The sequence below is a fragment of the Vipera ursinii genome (assembly GCF_947247035.1).
Source record: "Vipera ursinii genome assembly, chromosome: 1".
In the NCBI taxonomy this organism is placed as follows: Eukaryota; Metazoa; Chordata; class Lepidosauria; order Squamata; family Viperidae; genus Vipera; species Vipera ursinii.
Window position 1 is genome coordinate 357913069 of NC_139512.1, and position 26950 is coordinate 357940018.

The 26950-nt window shown below is 50.3% G+C and overlaps 1 protein-coding gene across 1 annotated transcript in view; it reads left to right on the forward strand.

Moving 5' to 3' along the window:
• Window positions 1-26950, forward strand: part of LOC310650885 (unconventional myosin-XVIIIa-like) — a gene marked incomplete at its 5' end in the record, with an annotated part of 78521 nt that overhangs the window by 506 nt on the left and 51065 nt on the right. Inside the window, 10 exons of the mRNA XM_083379705.1 lie at window positions 484-721; window positions 10059-10168; window positions 10398-10463; window positions 12467-12595; window positions 16468-16611; window positions 18202-18291; window positions 20737-20856; window positions 23695-23806; window positions 24480-24607; window positions 24792-24946. Coding sequence (XP_083235831.1) covers window positions 484-721; window positions 10059-10168; window positions 10398-10463; window positions 12467-12595; window positions 16468-16611; window positions 18202-18291; window positions 20737-20856; window positions 23695-23806; window positions 24480-24607; window positions 24792-24946 — 1292 coding nt within the window. The remainder of the gene's footprint in view (window positions 1-483; window positions 722-10058; window positions 10169-10397; window positions 10464-12466; window positions 12596-16467; window positions 16612-18201; window positions 18292-20736; window positions 20857-23694; window positions 23807-24479; window positions 24608-24791; window positions 24947-26950) is intronic.

Sequence of the window (26950 nt, forward strand, 5' to 3'; positions counted from 1 at the left end):
CACAGGCTGACGCTGAATCACAACAGCCAGCTTGCTTTAAGAGGGATAGACTTCAACTCCCATAATTCCCCATCCAGCCATGCTTTAAGAGGGGTGGGCTTCCACTCCCAGAATTGCCTAGATGCTGGCTGGGGGATTCTGGCCATCAAGGTCCGCCCTCACTGGCTGAGGGATTCTGGGAACTGAAGTCCACCCATCTTAGGACCGTCTCACGTAGAGACCCAGAGCAGCCCCCTTTAAAACATTAGTGCAGCCTAAAACCAGTATATAAACTTTAAAGAGAGACAAGGGAGGATTATAATTTGGGCCGAGAAAGGAACGAAACGCCCAGTTTAGGGGGGGGGCAAGACGGCCTTGTTGGCCAGTGAGGAGGGGGACATCGTCGGACAGGCGGGCGGTCAGCAGCCCTTTCGGAGATGGCTCGCCTCTCCTGCCAAGCCCGCCCTCTCTTGACCGTGGTCTTCTGTCCCCCTCCCACCGCAGGATGCCCTGATTGACACCCTGAAGAAGTCCAAGCTGCATTTCGTCCACTGCTTCCTGCCCAAAGCCAGCGCCTGGCGAGGCGACGCCAAGGCTCCCTACGCCCGGCGGGTGAGCAGCAGCGAGCCGGACCTGCATGGCGAACACTGCGAGGCCGGCCTGATGCAGCTGGAGGTGCCCCTGCTGAGGGCCCAGCTCCGGGGCTCCCGTCTGCTGGACGCCCTGCGGATGTACCGCCAAGGTGGGTCCTTTTGCCCCCGACTCTGTGGGCGGGGGGGGGGGGTTTTCCAGGGAGGGAGGGAAACGGGACGAGGGACAGAGCGGGCACGCCAGAGAGGAGCGTAGAAAGCTGACGGCAGAGAACGGGTCCCTGGAATCCGCCCTTTTGAAGAGGATAGAGCTGGAAGGGGCCTTGGAGGAGGAGGAGGAGGAGGAGGAGGATAATGATAATGATAATGATAATTTATTTATTTATTTTTTATTTATTTTTATCACATTTATATACCGCCCTTTCCCGAAGGACTCAGGGCGGTTTACAGGGTGATTAAAAAACAGAGATACAAAAGTTAAAAACAGATTAAAAAAAATATTATATTCGTCCCTGCATAAGTAAAACCCCAGTTAAAATAAGATTAAAGCTAAAATTAGAATAATAATAATAATAATAATAATAATAATAATAATAATAATAATAATAATAATAATAATAATACCCATTGTCATCGGGGCACTGGGAACGAGGTCCCAAAACTTTGCAAAACACATCAAGAAACTGCAGATTCCTGCCATAACTCCAGCAAAGCTACAAAAAAATTGTGCTACTCGGAACCTCTTACATTTTAAGGAGATACCTGCTTGATACCTAGGATGCCGGCAGCAACCCGTGTCAACCATCAGCGCCAGTCAATCTGAGTGTTCAGTTGACTGAGGTTCATGTTTTATGATGATGATGATGATGATGATGATGACGATGATAAAGTTGGAAGGGGCCTTGGAGGTCATCTAGTCCAACCCCCTGACTGTCCAGCCTCTTCTTAAAAATCTCCAGTGATGGAGCGCCCACGATTTCTGGTGGCAAGCTGTTCCACTGGTTAATTATTCTCACTGTCGGGAAGTTTCTCCTTAATTCCAGGTTGCTTCTCTCTTTGATCAGCTTCCAACCGTTGTTCCTCGTCCTGCCCTCTGGTGCTTTGGTGAATAACGTGACCCCCTTTTCTTTGGGGCAGCCCCTCAGGATACTGATACAACTGCTATCATGTCTCCCCTATTTCTTCTTTTCTTTAGACTGGCCAAACCCAAGTCCCGCAGCCGTTCTTCGTAGGTTTTAGCCTCCAGGCCTTGGATAACCTTAGCTGCTCTTCTCTGAATTTTTTTTCTAAACTCTCAACATCTTCTTTGTGATATGGTGACCAGAATTGGCTGCAGTATTCCAGGTGTGGCCTTACTAAGGTTTTTATAAAGCGGTACTAGTACTTTGCGTGATCTTGATTCTACGCCTCTGTTTATACAGCCCAGGATTGGGTTCGCTTTTTTGGCTGCTGCCGCACAGGGCTGGCTCAGGGTCAAGTGTTGGTTTTCCCCTTAGTTAACTACGGTAATTTAGTTATTACTTGAAATTACCCCTTTCATTTGTCTTGTTTATTTTGTATCTCATTTAATTTTTGGCCCAAGGATGGACACAGGTTTATTTCCAGCATGCCTGGAATGGCTATGTGTCCACCTGCGGTCTGGGTTGTTCGTGCCCTGGGGGCGGGTGGTGGGGGACGCGTGGAGGTGGGATTAGAGAAACTCCCACCTAGAGTGGTTGGAGCACAGCGCTGTGTTGTTCTTGTTGTTGTTGTTAGTTGCGAAGTCGTGTCCGACCCATCGCGACCCCCTGGACCACGTTCCTCCAGGCCTTCCTGTCGTCCACAGCGCTGTATAAGTATCGAAAAGATGTTGAGACTCTAGAAAGAGGGCAGAGGGTTAAAACATACGAAGAACAGTTGCATGAACTGGGTACAGCCAGTCTGGAAAAAAGAAGGACCAGGGGGGGAACAGGATAGCAGCTTTCCAATATTTGAGGGGCTGCCCCAAAGAAAAGGGGGGGTCAGCCTATTCCCCAAAGCCCCCGAAGGCCGGACAAGAAGCAACATATGGAAACTAATCAAGGAGAGAAGCAACCTGGAACTAAGGAGAAACTTCCTAACAGTGAGAACAATTAACCAGTGGAACAACCAGCCTCCAGAAGTTGTGAGTGCATCTTTCCAATATTTGAGGGGCTGCCCCAAAGAAGACGTGTGTGTGTGTGTGTGTGTGTGTGTGTGTGTGTGTGTGTGTGTGTGTGTTTTCAACTTATTTTCCAAAGCACGAAAAGGCAAAATGAGAAAAAAATGGATGGAAACGAATCAAGGAGAGAAGCAACCTGGAACTAAGGAGAAACTTCCTGACAATAACATAAATAATCATCATCATCATCATCATCATCATCATCATCATCATCATCATCATAGGAAGGGATCCTGGTGGTCATCTAGTCCAACCCCTGGTCAGGCAGCAAACACTATACCAGGGGTCAGCAACCTGAAACAGTGAAAGAGCCACTCGGAACCGGTTCCCTCACAAAAGGAAAAACTGGGAGCCGCAAAAAATATGTGCGCATGTGTGTACATGCGTGCATGCGCAGAACAGGGTTTGACTGAAGAGTGGAGCCAAGGCGAGATATGCACCTACCCTGCATATTTGAATTGATTGGTTGAACTTTTTTAGTCCCACCTTTTTTTTTTCTTTTTGGACTGCACATGGCAGAAGACCGGGAGCCGCAAGAGAAAGCTGAAAGAGCCGCATGTGGCTCCGGAGCTGCGGGTTGCAGACCTGTGCACTATTCCATAGAACAATTAATCGGTGGAACAGCTTGCCACCAGAAGTTGTGGTTGATGCAAAACTGGAGGCTTTGAAGAAGAGGCTGGACAGCCATATGTCCGGAATGGTAGAGTGTCTCCTGCTTGACCAGGGGGCTAGACTAGATGACCTCTAAGGTCCCTTCCACCCCTGTTATTCTCTTCTGTTATTTGTAATTTTCTCAGCTGGCTTTTCTCAGGCCAAATGGAAGGGGGGGAGGGAGCCAGGTTCGCTTAATGACCGCAGGATTCCCTTAACAGCTGCGGCGATTCGCTTAACGACCACTGCAGAGAGAAAAAAAGAGACCCAGGTCACTGAACAGCTGTCTTGTTCGGCCCTGGAAATTGTGGCCCCGGTTGTGTCTGTGTGAGTCGAGGACTCTCCTTCTGCCTCTCCTGCTGGGAAAAGACCACCCACCCCACCCCGAGTCGGCCCCTTTCTCCCCCTTTTGCCAAGCACACAGCGGAAGGTGTGTTTGTGTGAACTCGAGAGCCGAGTGGCTTGTGGCGTGCAGCAAATTCAGAGCGTTTGTGGTTCTTTTCGCGCTGCAGTCGGGATCGATGGCTCAGCAGGCAAGGAAGGAGCCGGCGGCAACTGTGGTTGCCCGGCCGATGCTGGTCAGGATTAATTAAGACCCGAAGAATCAACACAGCAATCTTTGCCCATCAATTTTAATTGCAATCCGATAAGAAAATCCATTCGGGGCGGGGGCGGCTGCAGCTGCAGGAAGACGGGCAGCCGAGGGGCACATTCGAGATTAGTTGAGCCCTCAGCTTAACAGCGGTTGGGCACACTCGGTGTTGCTTTGTCGAACGTCCTTGGGAGACGCACACAAGTTATACCGTGTGTGTGTTTGTCTGTGTGTGTCTCAGAGGCGCAGCGTTCGTCTGCCGCCACCCTCTGAGACAAAAATGCACTTTAAATACAGGTAGCCCTTGAGACACAACCACAGAATTAGAATCGGGATCAGAAGAATTAGAATTAGAATTAGAATTAGAATTAATAGAGCTGGAAGGGACCTTGGAGGTCATCTAGTCCAACCCCCTGCTCAGGCAGGAAACCCTGTACCATTTCAGACAAATGGTTGTCCAGTCTCTTCTTAAAAACTTCCAATGTTATACCGTTTGTGTGTTTGTCTGTGTGTGTCTCAGAGGCGCAGCGTTTGTCTGCCGCCACCCTCTGAGACAAAAATGCACTTTAAATACAGGTAGACCTTGAGACACAACCACAGAATTAGAATCGGGATCAGATTAATTAGAATTAGAATTAGAATTAGAATTAATTAGAATTAGAATTAGAATTAGAATTAGAATTAGAATTAGAATTAGAATTAGAATTAGAATTAATAGAGCTGAAAGGGACCTTGGAGGTCATCTAGTCCAACCCCCTGCTCAGGCAGGAAACCCTGTACCATTTCAGACAAATGGCTGTCCAGTCTCTTCTTAAAAACTTCCAATGTTGGAGCATTCACCACTTCTGGAGGCAAGGAGTTCCACTGTCAGGAAGTTTCTCCTTAATTCCAGGTCGCTTCTCTCTTTGGTTAGTTTCCATCCGTTGCTTCTTGTCCTGCCCTCTGATACTTTGGGAAATAGGTTGACATCAAAGTTTCCATTGTTAAGTCGTAAAATGAGTTGCGCTCCATTTTGCGACCGTTTATGCCACCGTTGTTAAACAAATCACCGCCATTGTTAAGCGAATCCAGTTCCCCCCCCCCTTGGCTTTGTTCGTCCGAAGCCGGCTGGGAAAGCCGCGAATATTGGTCACGTCACCCCGGGACAGTGCAGCGGTCATAAATACGAGACAGTTGCCAAACGTCTGAATTTTGGTCTCACGACCACGGGGGTGCCGTAACGGTCGTAAGTGTGAAACACGTCATCCATCTTTTTTTCTTTCCAGTGCCGCCGTAAGTTTGAGCAGTTACTAAACAAAGGGTTGTAGGTTGAGGACTACGGTAGTCCTGACGGTGAGGCGTTGTATCTTTGTCCCGCTGTATCTTTGGTCACTAAATGAATGGTTATCCATTGGAGGGCTCCTTCTGTAGCTCGGCTGCAAATGAAAACAAGCAAAAATAATGTCAAAAGCACAACTGCACATCCCCAGTAAGCCAACCATGGCTTATATGCCCTATAAACAGATCGTGGCCTACTGGAGTTTCATCCCCAGAGGCTTTCAAGAAGAGCGGATTGCCATCAGTCAGAAATGCTGTGTAGGGGTCTCCGACCTTCCTCGCCTGGCGGACCGGACCTGCACGTGCGACACAAATGGGGTGCTGCTAGCGCCCACGTCACACTCGCTAGCACCGTGCCGGTTTTGCGGCGCGGGCGCTAGTATCGCCCCATTTTTCACATCGTGCACCACCCGGTTCTCACGCTACCCGTCGCCTGGTTTTTGCACCGCACGCCGTCCTGTCTGCCCCCGTTTTTACGCCACGTGTTACCCGGTTTTCGCACCGCACGTCACCCAGTTTCCGCGCTGTGTGCCGCTCTGTTTTCACACCGTATGCTGCCTGGTTTTTGCGCCGTGTGCTGCCCGGTTTGCCCCTGGTTTTGCACTGCGCGCTGCCCGGTTTGCTCCGGATTTTGTGTCGTGCGCTGCCCGGTTTGCCCCCGATTTTGCGCTGTCTGCTGCCCGGTTTTCTCCCATTTTCGTGCTGCCCAACGCCTGGTTTTCACCTATTTTCACACTCTGTGCCACCTGGTTTTTGCGCCTTGCGCTGCCCGGTTTGCCCCTGGTTTTGCACTGAACGCTGCCTGGTTTGCTCCCGATTTTGTGTCGTGCGCTGCCCAGTTTGCCCCCGATTTTGCGCTGTGTGCTGCCCGGTTTTCTCCCATTTTCGTGCCGCCCAACGCCTGGTTTTCCCCTATTTTGACGCCACCTGCTGTCCAGTTTTCACACCATGCGCTGTCCTGTTTACATGTGCGCACACTGGCCAGACTGTTCTGCGACCCGGTGGCCAGTAAGCCACGGCCCGGTAGTGGGCCGCGGACCGCAGGTTGGGGACCCTGTGGTGTAGGGTCTCCTGCTTGGGTGGGGGGGGGGTTGGACTAGATGACCTTTCCAACTCTGTTATTCTAATTTATTCTAAAAAACATTTATCACTTTAATAGGCCTCCTGCAAACTGCATTCGGGGTGGCTTTGCCAAGAGTTTCTTTTTGCGGCGTTCCTGCCTTTCTCTCTCTCTCTCTCTCTTTTTTTTGACAAAAATTGTTTTTTGGGGTTAAACAGAAGTGCCACAAAATTGATAAAAGCGGGGCGGAAAGTGACACAACGGCAATCGGACACAATCAAAAACAGAACGAATCCCTCGTTAGCGAACGAAAATAGAATGTTTTTTCCCCCACCTCTCGGATCCAGAGAAAATTCATGCAGCCTGAGCCCAGCAGGCCTTTAACATATGACATGTGGTCCTCGGCTTACGACGATAAATGTGACCGAGATTTCCGTTGCTGTGGGAGGCATTTGTTGAGTTTAGCCCCATTTTATGAACTTTCTTGACAAAGTTGTTCAGCGAATCACTGCCGTTGTTCAGTTAGTCATGCGGTCGTTAAATGAATCCGGCTTGCTTGGCCCCAATCGGCTTTGCTTGTCGGAAGGTCGCAAAAGGGATCATGTGACCCCTGGGGTCATACATGTGAATCAGTCGCCAAGCATCTGAATTTTGATCCTGTGGGGTGCCGCAGCGGTCATTAAATGTGAAAAGCGGTCATAAAGACACTTTTTTGGTGCTGCTGTAATTTTGAATGGTCACTAAGTGAACTGTTGTAAATTGAGGACTGCTTGTATTCAATCCTTCCTGAGGTAATACAGGCCGGCCTTGGTTTATGTAACCACCCCTGGGAGATCCGTCATTAAGCCATGTGGTCGTTAAGTGAGGCAACACACAACCACACTGGATTCCATGACCTTCCATTCCCATGGTCATTAAGTGAATCACCCCGGTTGTTAAGCAAAGCATCACGTGGACTCGGCTTGTGATCTTCCCTGTGGGGTTTCCCCATTGATGTTTCTTTGTTGAAAACCATCTGGCGAGGAATGGATGGAAGGAAGGAAGGGAAGGGGAAAGAGGGAGGGAGGGAGGGAGGGATGAAGAAAAGAAGGGAATGAAGGAAAGAAGAAAAGGAAGGAAAGCAGGAAGGGGAAAGAGCGAGGAAAGGAAGGAAGGAAAGAAAGAAAGAAAGGAAAGAAAGAAAGAAAGAAAGAAAGAAAGAAAGAGAGAGAAAAAGAAAAAAAGAATAAAAGGAAAGAAAGAAAGAAAGGAAAGAAAGAGAAAGAAAGAAAGAAAGAAAGAAAGAAAGAAAGAAGGAAAGAAAGGAAAGAAAGAAAGAAAGAAAGAGAAAGAAAGAAAGAAAGGAAAGAAAGAAAGAAAGGAAGGAAAGAGAAAGAAAGAAAGAAAGAAAGAAAGAAAGAAAGAAAGAAAGAAAGAAAAGAAAGAAAGAAAGGAAAGAAAGAAAGAAAGAGAAAGAAAGAAAGAAAGAAAGGAAAGAAAGAAAGAAAGGAAGGAAAGAGAAAGAAAGAAAGAAAGAAAGAAAGAAAGAAAGAAAAGAAAGAAAGAAAGGAAAGAAAGAAAGAAAGAGAAAGAAAGAAAGAAAGGAAAGAAAGAAAGAAAGGAAGGAAAGAGAAAGAAAGAAAGAAAGAGAAAGAAAGAAAGAAAGAAAGAAAGAAAGAAAGAAAGAAAGAAAGAAAGAAAGAAAAAGAAAAAACTCCCACGTGGCAAAAGATCGGCTTTTCCTTCTGTCCGCCTGGAAGAAGCTCAACTAGACCAGCGGAGGCCACGTTTAGACTCCAGACAACGCAGGGAGGCAAATCCCACGGAGGGAACCCCCCCCCACTTTCCTGGAGCGCCCAGAGCCCCCAAGCCCAAAGCCCCCCCCTCCTGGACCCCCCTCTGGCCAGAAACAGCTGCCCGGCAGATCTTGGCCCTCTCCGCTCCCTCCTCTCCTTGCAGCCTTATTTGGAACTCGGGATCCACCAGGCCGGCTCTTTGTGTGTGTGTGTGTGTGTGTGTGTGTGTGTGTCTCAGTCAGTCTCTCCCTCCCCACTCTGGACAGGCTCTGCCGTTCTTCAGTGCCAAAAAAAAAAGTTTCGATAAGCCAAGAATAATGGTTTCCCCCCCCCCCCAAAAAAGTGGACGGAAGGGTGCTCGGGGACAGTTACTGCTGGCCCTGGCCGTGGGGGTGGGGTGGGGTGGGGTGGGGGTGGGGGTGGAACGGGGGTCTGCTAAAGCTGGAGAGACCCTTCTGGGTGTTCGCGTGAGGACGGATGCTCGTAGTCCTCGACTTAACGACCGTTCGTTTAACGACTGTTCAATCTTACCCCGGCACCGAAGGAGTGACTGAGGTCTTAGGACCTGTCCTCAGAGTTATGGCCGTCGGAGCATCCCCACAATCACGTCGTCGAAATTCAGGCACTTAGGCAACCAGAAGAAAGTTGGAAGGGACCTTGGAGGTCATCTAGTCCAGCCCCCTGCTCAGGCAGGAAACCCTGTACCATTTCGGACAAACGGCTGTCCAGTCTCTTCTTAAAGACTTCCAGTGTTGGAGCATTCACAGCTTCTGGAGGCAAGGAGTTCCACCGGTTAATTGTGCTCACTGTCAGGAAATTCCTCCTTAGTTCCAGGTTGCTTCTCTCCTGGATGAGTTTCCATCCGTTGCTTCTTCTCCTGCCTTCGGGCGCTTTGGAGAAGAGCTTGACTGCCTCTTCTTTATGGCAGGCCCTGAGATACTGGAACGCTGCTATCATGTCCCCCCTCGTCCTTCTCTTCATTTATTTTAATCGGGGTTTTAATTGCACAGGGTTAGTTTAATCTTTTTTAAATTGGTTTTAACTTTTGTATTGCTGGTTTTTTAACTCCCTGTAAACCGCCCTGAGTCCTCAGGGAAAGGGCGGTATATAAATGCAATAAAATAAAATAAATAAATTAAACTAGACATACCCAATTCCAGCAACTGTTCTTAGTTTTTTTTTTTAGCCTTAATGGAATATAACACATTAACAAGAGTTAGAAGGGACCTTGGAGATCTTCTAGTCCAGCCCCCCCCCCCGCTCAAGCAGGAGGACCTATACCATCTCAGACAAGTGACTGTCCAGTATCTCCTTAAAAGCCTCCAGTGATGGAGCGCCCACGATTTCCGGTGGCCAGCTGTTCCGCTGGTTAATTGCCCTTACTATCAGGAAGTTTCTCCTTAATTCCAGGTTGCTTCTCTCTGAACAGAATAAACAGAGTCGGGAGGCACCTTGGAGGTCTGCTAGTCCAACCCCTGCTCAAGCAGGAGACCCTTACAGAATCACAGAATAGCACAGTCTGAAGGGACCTTGGAGGTCATCTAGTCCAACCCCCTGCTCACGCAGGAGACCCCAGACCGTTTCAGACCAAGGGTTGCCCAATCTCCTCTTAAAAACCTCCAGTGATGGAGCGCCCGCAACCTCTGGTGGCAAGCAGTTCCAGTGGTGAATTGTCCTCGCTGTTGTAGGTTGCTTCTCTCCTCGTTGAGTTTCCATCCGTCGCTTCCTGTCCCGCCTTCGGGCGCTTTGGAGAATAGCTCGATCCCTTCGTGCCGAGAAGCCTGGTGGGACCGCCACGTTTGGTGTCCACGTTTTGGCCCACCTCCCTTCCCAGCAGCCCCCCCGGCGCTGCCCTTCTGCCCGAGCCCCCTCCCCTTCTAACGCCCCCTCCCCCTTCTTCTCCTCTCCCGCCCAGGTTACCCCGACCACATGGTCTTTGCCGAATTCCGCCGGCGCTTCGACGTCCTGGCTCCTCACCTGAGCAAGAAGCACGGGCGCCATTACATCGTCACCGACGAGAGGAGGGTATGCGGGCTGGAATTGGGGAGGGGGCTGTCTCTCTGCCAGGGGATGGGGGAGGACGGGTCTGGGGTCTGGCTCCCTCGACTTCCATACCCCAAGATCCTGGGATAGCTGCACTCACGAGGGGGCAAGAGTGGATGGGATGCGGAGGCTGGCGTTTTTGGGGTGGGGGGGAAGCATGCTCTCTGAAACCCCCTCCCCTCTTCTGCTTTCTCCCCACCCCCCTTTCCAGGCTGTGGAAGAGCTGCTGCAGTCGCTGGAGTTGGAGCAAAGTTGTTTCCAGATGGGCTTGAGCAGGGTGAGATGAACAGGAGAATCATAATAATAATAATAATAAAGTCGGGAGGGACCTGGGAGGTCATCTAGTCCAACCCGCTGCTCAGGCAGGAGACCCTATGTACCATTTCAGACAAAGGGCTGTCCAGTCTCTTCTCTCGGGGAAGACCACCCAGCGGGCGTCTGGGGGTGGGCGGGCGGGCGGGTGGGGGCAACAGAAGTGGCCCCAGCAGGACAGAGGAAACGCAAGTAAGTCCTACGACTAAGATTGAGCCCAGAACATCCGTCGCTAAGCGAGGCGGTTGAAGGGGACTTTGCCCTGTTTGACGACCTCCTTTGCCACGGTTGTTAAGAAAATCCCTGCGGTTCTTAAGTCAGTCACACGGTCGTTAAGCGAATCTGGCTTCCCCCTCCCATCGACTTTGCAGGTCAGAAGGTCGCAAAAAAGGGGAATCACGCCACACACGCACACACACCCCCGGGAGTCTGCGACCGTCATAACTATGAATCGGCTGCCCAGCGTCTGAATTTGGATCACGTCCAAATTGCTGCGATGGTCGTTAAGTGTGAAAAACAGTCCGAAGTCACTTTGGTCAGGGCCATGGTCACTTCAAACGGTCACTAAATGGATTTTTGTGACCCGTTGTGTTGCTACGTGGGTTTGGGTGTTTGGTTTTTTTCCTGCGAGTTTCCAGCCAAGAACAGAAAAAATAAAAAAAAGCAGGCTCAAATGAACATATTCGCTTAACGACCACGGCGTTCCCTTAACGACCGCAGGGCGTTCACCTCACAACCTTCACAATTCACCGTTCCCTTCACAATGCCAGCCAAAGAAAGGCAGAGAAAAACAAAATCACTTCCGGTTCCACGGGCGCCTCGCTTTACGGCCACAATGACTCTCGTGGCCGTCGTTCCCGTTACGGTCGTAAACCGAGGACTGCCTTGTTCCCGCTGCATTCGTTTCCCCCCCCTCTCTCTTTCTCTCCCTCCTGCTCGCCAAAAGGTGCTGCAGAAGATTTTTCAGATTCTGCAAACGTGTCGTAAGCTTGTAAGCCTTCCCTGAGTCTTCGGAGAAGGGCGGGATATAAATGGAATTAAAATAAAATAAAATAATAAATAAATTTGCCAGGAAGTTTTGGTCCTCGGCCAGCGGGACGCAACCTGTCTTTCCCAGGAAACCTGGCACGTGCGAATGGGCGGAGACCCGCTCCCCACCTTCCTTCAGGCTGGGGAAGATGGGCACGGGAGATGCCACGGGCGGGGTGGGGTGGGCTGCTTTCGTGGACGGGCACCAGGCCTGGTTTTTGGCCGAGAGAGAGAGAGAGAGAGAACGCGATGCTAGCTCCTGGCTTGCATCCGGCTGCCTGCAAACGTGCCCACGCGCACACAACACTCACACAACACACACAGCGCTCCGGGGTGAAGTCAGCCCCCTGGCATGCCAGGAAGATGCCCAGCCCCCCCCCCTCCACCCCCCCCAGGGAGGGGGCGGCTGGCTGATTCACTCCAGGAGGAGACGAGAGAACGCTGCTTTCAAGCCGCCAAGTTATGGGGAGCTGCCTTGCGGCGGCTTCTGCAAGAGGGGGAGCTCTGGGCCTCCTCGGTTAGAAGTGGGGGGGTCTCCTTCCTCCAGGCCTCTGGGCACAGGGGGGTGGGGGGTGAAGGAGAAGGGTCCACCCCTTCCTTTGCCTTGCACCTCCATTTCGCCCTGGCACCTTGAAAGCCTCCTGCAGCACCCAGACTGGGGCGTCGAGTCTCTGCCACCTGCGCTGGCCCCCTGAATCCGGGGTCCCCTTCCAGGAGGCGGGCCCTATTATTGGGGGTCCCCGGAGGGCCCTGGCCTCTGCCCCCTCTCCCAAAGGAGGGCCCTTGCCTCTTCTGAAAGTCTGAGACGTCAGATCCCCGTCTCTCTCTGTGCGGGAGCCTGCCCTGCCGCCGAGACTGACCCCATCTTTTCTGCATTGCACCCCCCCGCTCTTCTCTCCCTTTGCCCCCTCCCTCCCTCCCTCTACCCCGACCCCCCAGGTGTTCTTTCGGGCAGGCACGCTGACTAAGCTGGAGGAGCAGCGGGACAAGCAACTGTGCCGAAGCATCACCCTGTTCCAGGCCGCTTGCCGGGGGTTCCTGGCCCGCCAGCATTTCAAGAAGAGAAAGGTATGCCCTTTTTTGGGGGGGGGGAGGAGTGTCTGTGTGTAAAGGGGAATATTGGCAGCTCAGGGTGGAAATGGGTGGGGCTGGGGTCCCTCGGTGCTCTCTGGGCTGGGTGGTTTTCTTGCAGACGTTTCACGACCCAGCTAGCTAACATCATCAATGTGAGGAGGAGGAGGAGGACTGTGGGGTCCTTGGTGCCCTCTGAGGTGGGCTGTTTCCTTGCAGACGTTTTATGACCCAACTAGGGAACATCATCAGTGCTAGAAGGGAGTGTGGTTTGTGGAAAAGGAGCAAGGGTGGGAGGAGGAGGAGGAGGAGGAGGACAACGACGACGACTGTGGGGTCCTTGGTGCTCTCTGAGCGTTATTGTTTCCTTGCAGATGTTTCATGACCCAACTAGGGAACATCATCAGGGCTAGAAGGGAGGAGAAGGAGGAGGAGGAGGAGGAGGAGGAGGAGGAGGAGGAGGAGGAGGAGGAGGGCTGTTGCTCTCTGAGCTGGGTGGTTTCCTTGCAGGCCTTTCATGACGCAACTAGGGAACAACATCAGTGCACTGGTGATGTTCCCTAGTTGGGTCATGAAACATCTGCAAGAAAACAGCCAAGCTCAGAGAGCACCAAGGACCCCACAGTCCTCCTCCTCCTCCTCCTCCTCCTCCTCCTCCTCCTCCTCCTCCTCCTCCTCCTCCTCCTCCTAGCACTGGTGATGTTCCCTAGTTGGGTCATGAAACGTCTGCAAGAGAACCACCAAGCTCAGAGGGCACCAGGGACTCCTGTGTCTTGTCTGTATCTGGCCATGCAGATACGTATATTCCTTAAAAGTCAGGGTAGGCAGAAAAGGAGTGAGTCACACATGTGCGCGCACATGCACACACACACACACACACACACACTCCGCTGCTGTGTTTATGCCTCTCTTCTTATCCTAAAATGGGCAGCTTTGCCTCTTGCAAAGAGTCTCCGGCAGGCAACTAGAGCGGTGGGCTCCATAAGGAAACCATCAGCGGCAGCAGCAGCAGCAGCTTCCCCCCACCCCCCATTTCACTTGTCTCTCCACCACCCCCCCCCTTGGCCTTGGGAGCTGCCTCTTCTGGCTTGCAACAGGTAGGAGGGGAACTGTGTGATCCCCGAGCCTCTTCGCAATTCTCCAGCAAGGTTGGGGGGGGGCTGTGCAGAGAGGCCCCCTTGTCTGTCCTAGAGAAAGAAAGGCAAGGTAGGTGGGCCTGGGGGACATCGGGGGTGGGAGGGGTGAGTCCAAAGCAACAAAAGGGGTTCTTCTCCCCCCCTTCACCATATCTTATTCATTCATTCTATCTGTCTGTCTATCTATCTATCTATCTATCTATCTATCTATCTATCTATCTATCTATCTATCTATGACTATAGCTGTCTTATCATATCTGTCTATTTATCCTCTCTGTCTGTCTGTCTATCATGTGTCTATCTACCATCTATCTATCTATCTATCTATCTATCTATCTATCTATCTATCTATCTATCTATCTTATATATCTATCTATTATGTCTGTATCTATCTACTCTATCTGTATCTGTCTGTCTGTCTGTCTATCTATCAATCATGTCTATTTATCCTGTCTGTCTGTCTATCATGTCTTTATCTATCTATCTATCTATCTATCTATCTATCTATCTATCTATCTATCTATCCTGTGTGTGTCTGTCTATCTATCTATCTATCTATCTATCTATCTATCTATCTATCTATCTATCTATCTATCTATCCTCTCTCTCTCTCTCTCTCTCTCTCTCTCTCTCTCTCTCTCTCTCTCTCTCTCTCTCTCTCTCTCTCTCTCTCTCTCTCTGTGTCTCTCTCTGTGTGTGTACCTATCTACCTATCTGTCATGTCTTCCTTCCTTCAACTGCTCTCTCTCTCTCTCTCTCTCTCTTTATTAAATTTCTGTGCCCCTACTCTGGGTGGTTTGCAGATTAAAGATTTTTGCTTGTTCCACAAGCTTGCACCATCATTGTGTTGAGCTCTGAAATGGGGGCGGGTGAAACAAGAGGCAGGATTTCCTCCCCCCTCCCCCCATTATTCTAATCCACGTTTCATCTCCATTTAGGGGTTTTATTATTTTTACAAATAACTTTAAGGGGGTGAACATACCAAACGCCTGTTCCCCCTCCTCCTCCTCCTCCTGTTGTTCCCTGAAGAACGACAACCCTGTTGTTGTCGCTGGGTGCCAAAGCAACCACAGCCTTCAGGTGGGGCCCTGGGTTCTCGGAAAGATCAGACCGTTTTTCCAAGAAAGGGCTTCCCAAACAGTCTCACTGTGTACATGTTGTACTTTGATAATAAGTAGACAATAAGTCTTTGGAGGCTTTGCAGAAATGATTGGACAGCCCTTTCTCTAGGGCAAGGGTCTTCCAGCTTGGCCTTTTGATGACTTGTGGACTTCAACTCCCAGAATTCCTCAGCCACCTTAAGGTTGCAGAGGTTGAAAAATGCTGATGTATGCATAGTATATCCATCTCTTGATGGTCTGGCTCAGGGGTCTTCCAACTTGGCCCTTGTTTATGACTTGTGGACTTCAACTCCCAGAATTCCTCAGCCAGGCATGCGTGGATGGATGGAGGAGGGAGGGAGGGAGGGAGGGAGGGAGAGAGGATAGGATAGGATAGGTTAGGATAGGATAGGATAGGATAGACATAATGGCTGGCTGGCTGGACAGATATAAATAGATACGTAGAGATAGATAACTAGACAGACATGATAGTTAGATAAATGTATAGATAGATTAGATAGATAGAGATAGATAGATAGATAGATAGATAGATAGATAGATAGATAGATAGATAGATAGATAGAAGAAAAAGGAAAGAAAGAAAAAAGAAAAAGAAATGAAGGATAGGATAGGATAGGATGTAAATAGATACGTAGAGATAGATAACTAGACAGACATGATAGATACACGATAGATAAATGTATAGATAGATAGTGATAGATGAAAGAAAGAAAGCAACGAAGGATAGGATAGGATGTAAAGACATTATGGGTGGATGGACAGATATAAATAGATATGTAGAGATAGATCACCGCAGACGGGGATTGCAGCCAAGAAATTAAAAGACGCTTGCTCCTGGGGAGGAAAGCCATGGCAAATCTAGACAGCCAGAGCAGAGACATCACCCTGTCAATAAAAGTGCGTATAGTCAAGGCTGTGGTCTTCCCAGTTGCAATGTATGGCTGTGAAAGCTGGACCATAAGAAAGGCTGAGCGCCAAAGAATTGAAGCCTTTGAACTCTGGTGCTGGAGAAGACTCCTGCGAGTCCCTTGGACTGCAAGGCGATCCAACCGGTCAGTCCTAGAGGAGATCCACCCTGACTGCTCTTTAGAAGGCCAGATCCTGAAGCTGAAACTCAAATCCTTTGGCCACCTAAGGAGAAGGAAGGACTCACTGGAGAAGAGCCTCATGCCGGGAAAGGTGGAGGGCAAGAGAAGAAGGGGACGACAGAGAATGAGGTGGCTGGATGGAGTCACTGAAGCAGGAGGCCTGAGCTTAAAGGGACTCCAGAAGATGGTAGAGGACAGGAAGGCCTGGAGGAACGTTGTCCATGGGGGTCGCGATGAGTCGGACACGACTTCGCAACTAACAACAACAACAGAGATAGATGAATAGTATAGATAACAATGGATGGATGGATGGATAGATCAATGTAGTGAAAGAGAATCAGCCTGGTCTTCTCTTGAGTTGAGTTCTTCCTTTGACCCTTCTGAAGCCTTTGGAAGGACCATGGAGGAGGGCCGAGGGTGTGGGGATGTCTTGGTTTCGGCCCTCCCCTGTGTAGGGGAAGGGGCTCCTCTTGGCCTGATCCGCTTCTCTTCCCCTCTTGTCTCCCCCCGCCCCCCAAATGCAGATTCAGGACCTGGCTATCCGCTGCGTCCAGAAGAACATCAAGAAGAACAAGGGCGTGAAGGGCTGGCCGTGGTGGAAGCTTTTCACCACCGTTCGGCCTCTGATTGAGGTTCAGCTGACGGAGGACCAGATCCGGGCCAAAGATGTACGTGGGTCTCCTGGCCGGAGGAAGGAGGGAGGGACCCCCCCCAGGGTGGGTCTTTAAGAAGAACCGGGGAAGTTCTTTTATTGACCATGAATAGTTGAAGGATAGGGGAAGTATGGCCCCTCCCTGACCAGTGGACTTCAGCGTCCAGAATTCCCCAGCCAACAAGGGTTGGGTTAGGTTCGAGGAAAGACGGGGCGTCCATTTGCCTACATGGTATAAGGACTCTTGCCCGGACCAAGGGGTTGGACTAGAAGACCTCTGAGGTGCCTTTCTGGCCTTGGATTCTAGATCCACCCATCTTAAAGCCTGCTGGCTGGGGAATTTCTAGGAGTTGAAGTCGGAGGGAGAGTCCAGCCTGGACCTAGGGTGGGATTTTTGGATATGAAACGATTGGTTTAAAAAAAAAGGGGGGGGAGGGGCTTCCCTCGAGAAGTTGTGGGTGCTCCATCCCTGGAGGCTTTCAGTAAGAGATGTCTGGGGTGGTGTAAGGTCTGCTGATTAAGCAAGGATCTGGAGGAGAAGACCTTCCAGGCCAGGGAAGGAGGGAGGGAGGGAGGGAGGGAGGGAGGGTGGAGAGAGGGAGCGAGGAAGGAGAGAAGGAAAGAAAGGGAAGGAGGGGGGAAGGAAAGGAGGGAGGGACAAGGGAGGAAAGGAAGGAAGGAAAGGAGGGAGAAAGAATGAAAGAAAGGGAGGGAGGAGATGGAGGGAGGGAGGAAGGAAAGGAGGGAGGGACAAGGGAGGAAAGGAAGGAAGGAAGGAAAAAAGGGAGGGAGGGAGGGAGGAAGGAGAGAAGTAAAGAAAGGGAAGGAGGGAGGAAGGAAAGGAGGGAGAAAGAAGGGAGGGAGGGAGGAAAGAGGGAGAGAGGGAGGAAGTAAAGGAGGGAGGGACAAGGGAGGAAAGGAAGGAAGGAAGGAAAGGAGGGAGAAAAAGAATGAAAGAAAAAGAGGGAGATGGAGGGAGGGAGGAAGGATGGAAGGAAAGAGGAAGAAAGGAAAGGAAAGGGAAAGAAGGGAGGGAGGGAGGAGAGGAGAGGGAGGAAGTAAAAGAGGGAAGGAGAAGCGAGGGAGGGAAGGAAGGAAGGGAAAGGAAAGGAAAGGGAGAAAGAGAATGAAAAAGGGAGGGAGGAGATGGAGGGAGGGAGGAAAGGAGGAAGGGACAAGGGAGGAAAGGAGGAAAAGAAGGGAGGGAGGAAGGAGAGGAGAGGGAGGAAGGAAAGGAGGGAGGGACAAGGGAGGAAAGGAAGAAAGAGGAAGGAAGGAACTAAAGGAGGGAGGGAGGGAGGAAAAAAAGGAGGAAGAAAGGGAGGGTGGGTGGGCAAGGTGTAGAAACCCCTCGGAGGGAAACCCAACCTGGAACTAAAGGAGAAGTTCCCTGGCAATTGGCACAGCTGGCCTCCAGATGTTGTGGCTGCTCCGTCCCTGGAGGTCTTCAGGATAAGACGGGGACGCTGTAAGGACTCTTGCCTGGGGCAGGGGGTTGGACTAGAAGACCTCCAGGGTCCCTTCCAGCCCTGCTTCCCAACCCGGGGCCGAGACGTTGGCGCTCCCAGGACTGCTCTTGCCAGCCTGCTTTTCCTTCTCCTTGCAGGAAGAAATCCAGCAGCTAAAGGGCCGCCTGGAGAAGGTGGAGAAAGAGCGGAACGAGCTGCGGCTGAGCAGTGACCGCTTGGAGAGCAAGGTAAAGCCTTGAAATCTGCCCCCCCTCCCGGGCCCTTTAACTACAAGTTAAAGTCCTCGACTTAACGACCATTCACTTAGCGACCGATCCAAGTGAGCCACGGCACTGGGGAAAAAAAAGGGACTTAACGACTGTTTTTTTCATGCTTATCGACCCCAGCGGTCACGCGATCCAAATTCAGACGCCGGACCGCTGACTCGCGTTTACGACGGTCGCGGGATCCCCTTTGGCGACCTTCTGGCCAGCCCAGCCAATGGGGGAAGCCGGATTCGCTTCATGACCGTGTGACTCACTTAGCAACGGCAGCGATTCACTTGGCAAGGAAGGTTGTAAAATGGGGCAAAAGGCTCGCTTAACAGCTCCCTCCCTTAGCGACAGAAATGCTGGACTCCATTGCGGCCGTTAAGTTGAGGACTACCTGTACTCGGGGAGTAGACGAGGAGCTCTACAACCATGAGTAGCGTCTGCCACTTGCCCGGGCTTTTAGGGTAGGAAGGAGTGAGGGCAGAAAGATCTCCAGAAGATCAGAAGCAGGGACACCTCCTGGCCTGGCTTTGCATCTTCCCGACCTTCACTGCCCTTTTCGGCAAGCAGCATCTCATTAATTAAATCAATTAAATGCTGCCCGTTTGCCAATAAGGTGACTCTGATGTCTGGGATTAAATCTTCAGCCTCCATGAAGCTCTGGGCTGGCCTTTTTCCTCTCCGATCCTCTGAGATCGTAGCTATTTTTTCAGACCTGGCCCCTTTAAGAGGCATGGACTTCCATTCCCAGAATTCCCCAGCCAGCCTGCTTTAAGAGGGGTGGACTTCCACTCCCAGAATCCCCCAGCCAGCCTGCTTTAAGAGGGGTGGGCTTCCACTCCCAGAATCCCCCAGCCAGCTGGCTTTAAGAGAGTGGACTTCCACTCCCAGAATTCCTCAACCAGCCTGCTTTAAAAGGAGCAGACTTCCATTCCCAGAATCCCCCAGCCAACCTGCTTTAAGAGGGGTGGACTTCCACTCCCAGAATCCCCCAGCCAGCCATGCTTTAAGAGGGGTGGACTTCCACTCCCAGAATCCCCCAGCCAGCATGCTTTAAGAGGGGTGGGCTTCTACTCCCAGAATCCCCCAGCCAGCCATGCTTTAAGAGGGGTGGGCTTCCACTCCCAGAATCCCCCAGCCAGCTGGCTTTAAGAGAGTGGACTTCCATTCCCAGAATTTCCCACCCTGGATGCTTTAAGATGGGCAGACTTCAATTCCCTGGATAGGGAATTCTGGGAGTGGACATCCATATCTCTTAAAGGTGTGAAGTCTGTAATGGACACTTTAAGGCAGGGGTCTTCAAACCTGGCCCTTTTATGACTTGTGGACTTCAACTCCCAGAATTCAGCATGCCTGGCTGAGGAATTCTGGGAGTTGACGTCCACAAGTCATAAACAAGGGCCAAGTTGGAAGACCCCTGAACCAGACCATCAAGAGATGGATATACTATGTATACATCAGCATTTTTCAACCTCTGCAACCGTCAGGTGGCTGAGGAATTCTGGGAGTTGAAGTCCACAAGTCTTAAAAGTTGCCAAGTTTGGAGACCACTGGAAGCAAGCAAGCAAGCAAGCAATAAATACATACATACATACATACGTGTTTATAAAGAAAGCCAACAAATTCTATAAAACAGTCAATAAGTTATTTTATGAAGAAATGAATGTTTGGCGAATAAATACATTTTACACCTAGCGAAAGAAACTTTGTAAAGACAGACAATTTGGATAAAAAAATGGGATCAGTAACACCCATCCTTAAATTAACCCAATCTCTCCTTTAAGGCCAGTGGGGGTGGGGGTGGGGTGGGGGTGGGGGTTAGCCCTGACCTGTTCCACAAAATCCAGATGTTGAGTGTGTGTGTGTGTGTGTGGGGACTTCTAATGCATCTGGGGTTTCCTTTAGCTGATTCTCAAAGACGGGAAGTGTCACGGTTCCGACAGATGAAACTCTTCAAAAGAACCTCGAGGCATCGTTTACCTTAAAGGATAATTTATTCGAGTAGCGTAATATCGGCTCTTACGTAATCGAAGCCCAAAAACTGAATTCCCCTCCCCTGGACACCTAGTATCAAAGCACAATTCCCTCCTCCAATTAACCGTCATAAATCACATTCCCCAATTAGCTTGAAGCGCCGGCTTCCTCTCCAGTTCTCCAGCCCGCCAATTCTTTTATCAGCTCTGGGCTCAGTAGCCTTGATTCTCAGGCTACGTTTAGTGTTGTTATGTCTAGCTGGACTCTCGTTCACATTCCCCCACCCCACCCCGTCCCAGCATCATCTAACTCTAAAAGGGAAAGGAAGAAAATGGCTACGTTTACATCTGTTGCCAATGCGAAAACCTCCGATTCCGGTGGGATTCCATTATCCCCCACCCCATCCCCTCTGGCTATGGGCCAACTGTTGTTTCCCCCTCCTCCCAGGTCGCCGAGCTGACGTCGGAGCTGACGGACGAGAGGAACACGGGAGAATCGGCTTCCCAGCTTCTGGACGCGGAGACGGCCGAGCGCCTGCGGGCGGAGAAGGAGATGAAGGACCTGCAGGTCAGCCGAGAGAAGTTCAGGGCTGGAGTTGGATTCACAAGTGACACTTAAGAGTGCGTCTGGAAGACAGGCAGTCCCCGTTTAGTGACGGTTGGAAGTCGAAGCAGCATTGGTAAAAGAAAAAAAGGGACCTACCACCAGTTTTCCCTCTTACGAACCGTCGCAGCTTCCCCAGGTTTGTGTGATCAAAATTCGGACACTTGGCAAGGAGTTTATTAAGGGACTCATATTTATGACAGTCGCAGCGTCCCAGGGGCACATGATCCCCTTCTGCAACCTCCTGACAAGCAAAGTCAATGGGGAAGCCAGATTCGCTTAACGACTGTATGAGTCACTTAATAAACTCCTTCTGTGTCTGATCACACTTGGCCAATAAAGAATTCTATTCTATTCTATTCTATTCTATTCTATTCTATTCTATTCTATTCTATTCTATTCTATTCTATTCTATTCTATTCTATTCTGTTTTGTTCTGTTCTGTTCTATTCTATTTTATTCTGTTCTGTTCTGTTCTTATTTTAATTCTATTCTATTCTATTCTTATTTTAATTCTATTCTATTCTATTCTTATTTTAATTCCATTTCTATTTCTATTCTATTATCATTACTCTAATTCTATTCTATTCTATTCTATTCCTATTCTATTCTATTCTATTCTATAATATCCTATCCTATCCTATCCTATCCTATCCTATCCTATCCTATCCTATCCTATCCTATCCTATCCTATCCTATCCCATTCCATTCCATTCCATATTCTATTCTATTCTATTCTATTCTATTCTATTCTATTCTATTCTATTCTATTCTATTCTATTCTATTCTATTCTATTCTATTCTATTCTATTCTATTCTATTCTATTCTATTCTGTTCTGTTCTCTATGTTCTGTTCTGTTCAGTTCTGTTCTGTTCTATTCCATTCCATTCCATTCCATTCTGTTCTCTATATTCTATTCTGTTCTGTTCTGTTCTGTTCCGTTATTCTATTCTATTCTATTCTATTCTATTCTGTTCTGTTCTGTTCCATTCCGTTCCGTTCTGTTCTCTATATTCTATTCTGTTCTGTTCTGTTCCGTTCTGTTCCGTTCTCTATATTCTGTTCTGTTCTGTTCCGTTCTGTTCCGTTCTCTATATTCTATTCTGTTCTGTTCTGTTCCGTTCTGTTCCGTTCTCTATATTCTGTTCTGTTCTGTTCTGTTCTGTTCTGTTCTGTTCTATTCTCTGTTCCATTCCATTCCGTTCTGAACTTAACTACCCACTCAGAGCCACCTTGCAGGGGAGGTGGGTGTCAGAAAGTAAAATTATAGATTTATAATTTTATATAATATATATAATATATATATATAGGCTGCCCCCTTGTCTTTGCTTGTCAGAAGGTCGCAAAAGGGGATCACGTGACACACACACACACCCCCGTCATAAATACGAGCCAGTGGTCAAGCACCTGAATTTTGCTCCCTTGACCCTTGGGGAGGCTGCAACGGTCGTAAATGTGAAAAGCGGTCATAAGTCACTTTTTCCAGTGCCCTTGTAACTTTGAACGGTCGCTAAACAGACTATTGCAAGTCGAGGAATACTGGCAGTCTTGACAGGGATGTCCTTGGCAGTGCCGTTTCCAGGTGCGGCGTATCCAAAATGGAAACAGCAGTCTTAAAACAGGTTTGATGCTGAGCCTGTTATTCTCTGACCTGCCCCCAAAATAGCATTTGCGACTTGGCTGTGCTCAGTGCTGCGCCATGCGCTCCCCCAAAGCAGCTTTTGAGGCCTAGGGAATGCAGAGGGGAGCCGCACGTCCGCCAAAAACAACGATAAAACCACAGCGCACAATTCCTCCTGACTAAGTGGCCTTTCCAGCCTCGGGTCCGAGTCGTTGGTCAACACCCTCCTGCCTTTGGCTAAAGCAGGGGGTCTCCAAATTTGGCCCCTTTAAGACTTGTGGACTTCAACTCCCAGAATTCTTCAGCCAGCGTTAAGACTTGTGGACTTCAAATCCCAGAATCCCCCCAGCCAGCTTTAAGACTTGTGGACTTCCACTCCCAGAATTCCCTAGCCATCTTCTGGACTTCAACTCCCAGAATTCTCCAGCCACCTTTATGACTTGTGGACATCCACTCCCAGAATTCCCTAGCCATCTTGTGGACTTCCAGAATTCTCCAGCCAGCTTTAAGACTTGTGGACTTCCACTCCCAGAATTCCCTAGCCATCTTCTGGACTTCAACTCCCAGAATTCTCCAGCCACCTTTATAACTTGTGGACTTCCACTCCCAGAATTCCCTAGCCATCTTGTGGACTTCCACTCCCAGAATTCCCTAGCCATCTTGTGGACTTCCACTCCCAGAATTCTCCAGCCAGCTTTAAGACTTGTGGACTTCCACTCCCAGAATTCTCCAGCCATCTTGTGGACTACAGCTCCCAGAATTCCCCAGCCAGCTTTAAGACTTGGGGACTACAGCTCCCAGAATGCCCCAGCCAGCTTTAAGACTTGTGGACATGGCTGACTGGGGAATTCTGGGAGTTGAAGTCCACAGGTCTTAAAAGTTGCCAAGGTTGGACATCTCTGCTCTAACCGACCTGTTTTACAACCGGTCCAACTTACAACTGCTCTGGGCAGGCTCCATTACGGTCGTAACCCAAGGACTTGGATTATATCGTGTTCCTAGCCCACCCGGTTGGGTTGGCTAGGGAATTCTGGGAGTTGTTCCACCAGTCTTTAAAGTGGCTAAGGTTGAAAATCTCTGGGCTCAGCAACTCCTGGAGGGCAGGCCTTCCTTGGCACACAGCCCTGATGGTGGGGTGGCTGCCCTCCTGACCCTCTTCTGCCCCCCCTCCCCACATAGGCCAAGTACGATGCCCTCAAGAAACAGATGGACTCCATGGAGATGGAGGTGATGGAGGCCCGTCTGATCCGGGCGGCGGAGCTCAACGGAGAGATGGATGATGACGACACAGGTGAGGTCATCTCTTAGCCAGCCAGGCCTGGCCTCCCCTTCCCCCTCGGTTGCTCCAGGCCTCGCTGTCAGTTTCCTGGACCGGGGCCCATTTACGGAAGAGGGACAGAGGTATTTCTCAACCTTGGCAACTTCAAGAGGGGTGGGCTTCCACTCCCAGAATCCGCCAGCCAGCATGCTTTAAGAGGGGTGGGCTTCCACTCCCAGAATCCCCCAGCCGGCCTGCTTTAAGAGGGGTGGGCTTCCACTCCCAGAATTCCCTACTTAATATGGTTTAAGAGGGGTGGGCTTCCACTCCCAGAATCCCCCAGCTAGCCTGCTTTAAGAAGGGTGGGCTTCCACTCCCAGAATCCCCCAGCCGGCCTGCTTTAAAAGGGACGGGCTTCCACTCCCAGAATTCCTCAGCATGAATGCTTGAAGGGGGGGTGTCTTCCACTCCCAGAATTCCCTACTTAATATGGTTTAAGAGGGGTGGGCTTCCACTCCTAGAATCCCCCAGCCGGCCTGCTTTAAGAGGGGCGGGCTTCCACTCCCAGAATCCCCCCAGCATGGATGCTTGAAGGGGGGGGTCTTCCACTCCCAGAATCCCCCAGCCGGCATAGCTTGCCAGCAGGACAGGGACTGGTTGGGGAGGGGGCGATGCCCTAACCACTGGGCCTTTCTCCTGCCCGCAGGGGGGGAGTGGCGCCTGAAGTACGAGCGGGCCTCGCGAGAGATCGACTTCACCAGAAAGCGGCTCCAGCAGGAGTTTGAGGACAAGCTGGAGGTGGAGCAGCAGAGCAGGCGGCAGCTGGAGAGGCGGGTAAGGGGGTCTCCCTTTGGGGGTCTTCCCCCTCGGGAGCTCGGCTCCAGCCTTGGGGTGGCGGAAGCCCCACGGAAAGGTCCCCTGGTGTCCCGGGCATGAGGGGCGGGCGTCTTGGGCCGTGGGAGAGGAGCGGGCTCTGCTGAAAGCGCCTCTCCTCCTTTGGGGGGTCTCCTCCGGGCAGCTGACCGACTTGCAGGCCGATAGCGAGGAGACTCAGCGGGCTCTGCAGTCCCTCAAGAAGAAATGCCAGCGCCTGACGGCCGAGCTGCAGGACACCAAGCTGCACCTGGAAGGGCAGCAGGGCCGCAACCACGAGCTGGAGAAGAAGCAGCGGCGGTGAGGAGGAGGAGGAGGAGGAGGAGGAGGAGGAGGAGGAGGAGGAGGAGGAGGAGGAGGAGGAGCAGGGTCCAGGCTGTGGGGGGGGAGGGAGGAGGAGGAGGACTGTGGGGTCCTGGGTGCTCCCTGAGCTGGGTGGTTTCCTTGCAGACGTTTCATGACCCAACTAGGGAACATCATCAGTGCTAGAAGTGGGGAGGAGGAGGAGGAGGAGGAGAAAAGAGGAGGGGGAGGAAGAGGGGGGAGGAGGGGGAGGAAGAGGGAGGGGGAGGACTGAGGGATCCTTGGTGCCCTCTGAGCTGGGTGGTTTCCTTGCAGACGTTTCATGACCCAACTAGGGAATGTCCTCAGGGCTGCAAGGGGGGGGGGAGGTTTGTGGAGAGGAGGAAGAGGAGGGAGGGGTAAAGAGTGGAAGGAGAAGGTGGCAGGGGACCCTGGGCAGGGGTCTCTGCCCCCCTTCGCCCTCCCTTCCCTTGCTGTTTCTTCTGCCTTTGAAATCCGTCCCTCCCTGTGAAAGGAATAGAAGAGGGAAGAAGCCCTTTCATCTCATTACAGTAATGATGGGGGGGGCGCAAGGGGAAGACCCTCGGCAAGAGAGAGAATGGGGCTAATGAAGTCCAATTTCCAAAGCGCAGGCCGCTCCTGATCACCAGCGCAAAGACAGGCCGGGCCTTCCTTCCACGCCTCGCACTCAACACACAGCGGCCACCCCCTCCGTCCCAGGCTGCAAATTGGCCTGGGGGCTTTCACTCCTTCCCCCCCCCAACACACACTCTCATGCTGTATCTCCCTGCCAGGCAGGATAGGGCAAGCCCCCCCCCCCAATGCTGTTTGAGGCCCCGTTTCGCGTGCACACACACAAAGTGATCTTCGCACACTGTTTAATTTTGATCAATTTTATCCTTTTTAACTGGTTTTATTATAGTATCTATGTTTAGCACTTTATATTTCTACCCTATGTCTATTTGTAGACAGCCCAGCGTCGCTCTTTAAGGGAGATGGACATTTTTTAAATAAGAGATAGATAGATAGATAGATAGATAGATAGATAGATAGATAGATAGATAGATAGATAGATAGATAATAGGGGTAGAGAGAAATTAGAGATAGATAGATAGATAGATAGATAGATAGATAGATAGATAGATAGATAGATAGATGATAGATAGATAGATAGATAGATAGATAGATAGATAGATAGATAGATAGATAATAGGGGTAGAGAGAAATTATAGATAGATAGATAGATAGATAGATAGATAGATAGATAGATAGATAGATAGATAGATAGATGATAGATAAATAATAGGGGTAGAGAGAAATTAGAGATAGATAGATCGATAGATAATAGGGGTAGAGAGAAAAAAGAGATAGATAGATGATAGATAGATAGATAGATAGATAGATAGATAGATAGATAGATAGATAGATAGATAGATAGATAGATAGATGTAGAAATTAGAGAGATAGGCAGGCAGGCGGGTGGGTGGGTGGATGGATGTGCAGTCAGAAATATATACAGATATATAGAGATAGATGAGATAGACAAATGAGATAAATGATAGATCAGTTGACAGACAGATATGGATAGATAATGACAGATATAGATGGATGGATAATAAACAGACAGACAGACCAACTTCATCTTATACAACTGAGAAGAAGAAGAAAGCCTGCTTTCTCTGCTCCTTGCTGGAATTCTCTAGGTAGACTATCTCTGCATAGGGAAGTTCAGCTGGGTGGTTGGAGGAACCTCCTCCCTGCTGAAGTTGCCCAATCTCTTTAAAAGTCCAGTTCTGCCTCCGGCTGGCTGTCCTCTTCTGGCAAGGAGTTCCATGGGTGAAAGCCACGTTTCTCAACCCCGGCCACTTAATGATGGGTTAGCCGTCGGGGCTGGGAATTCTGGGAGTCGAAGTCCACCTGTCTTTTAAAGTGGCCTGTTGAGACACGCTGGACGAAACAGTCTGAATGAAATCAAAGGAAGGAGGCAGAAGGGAGGGGGGA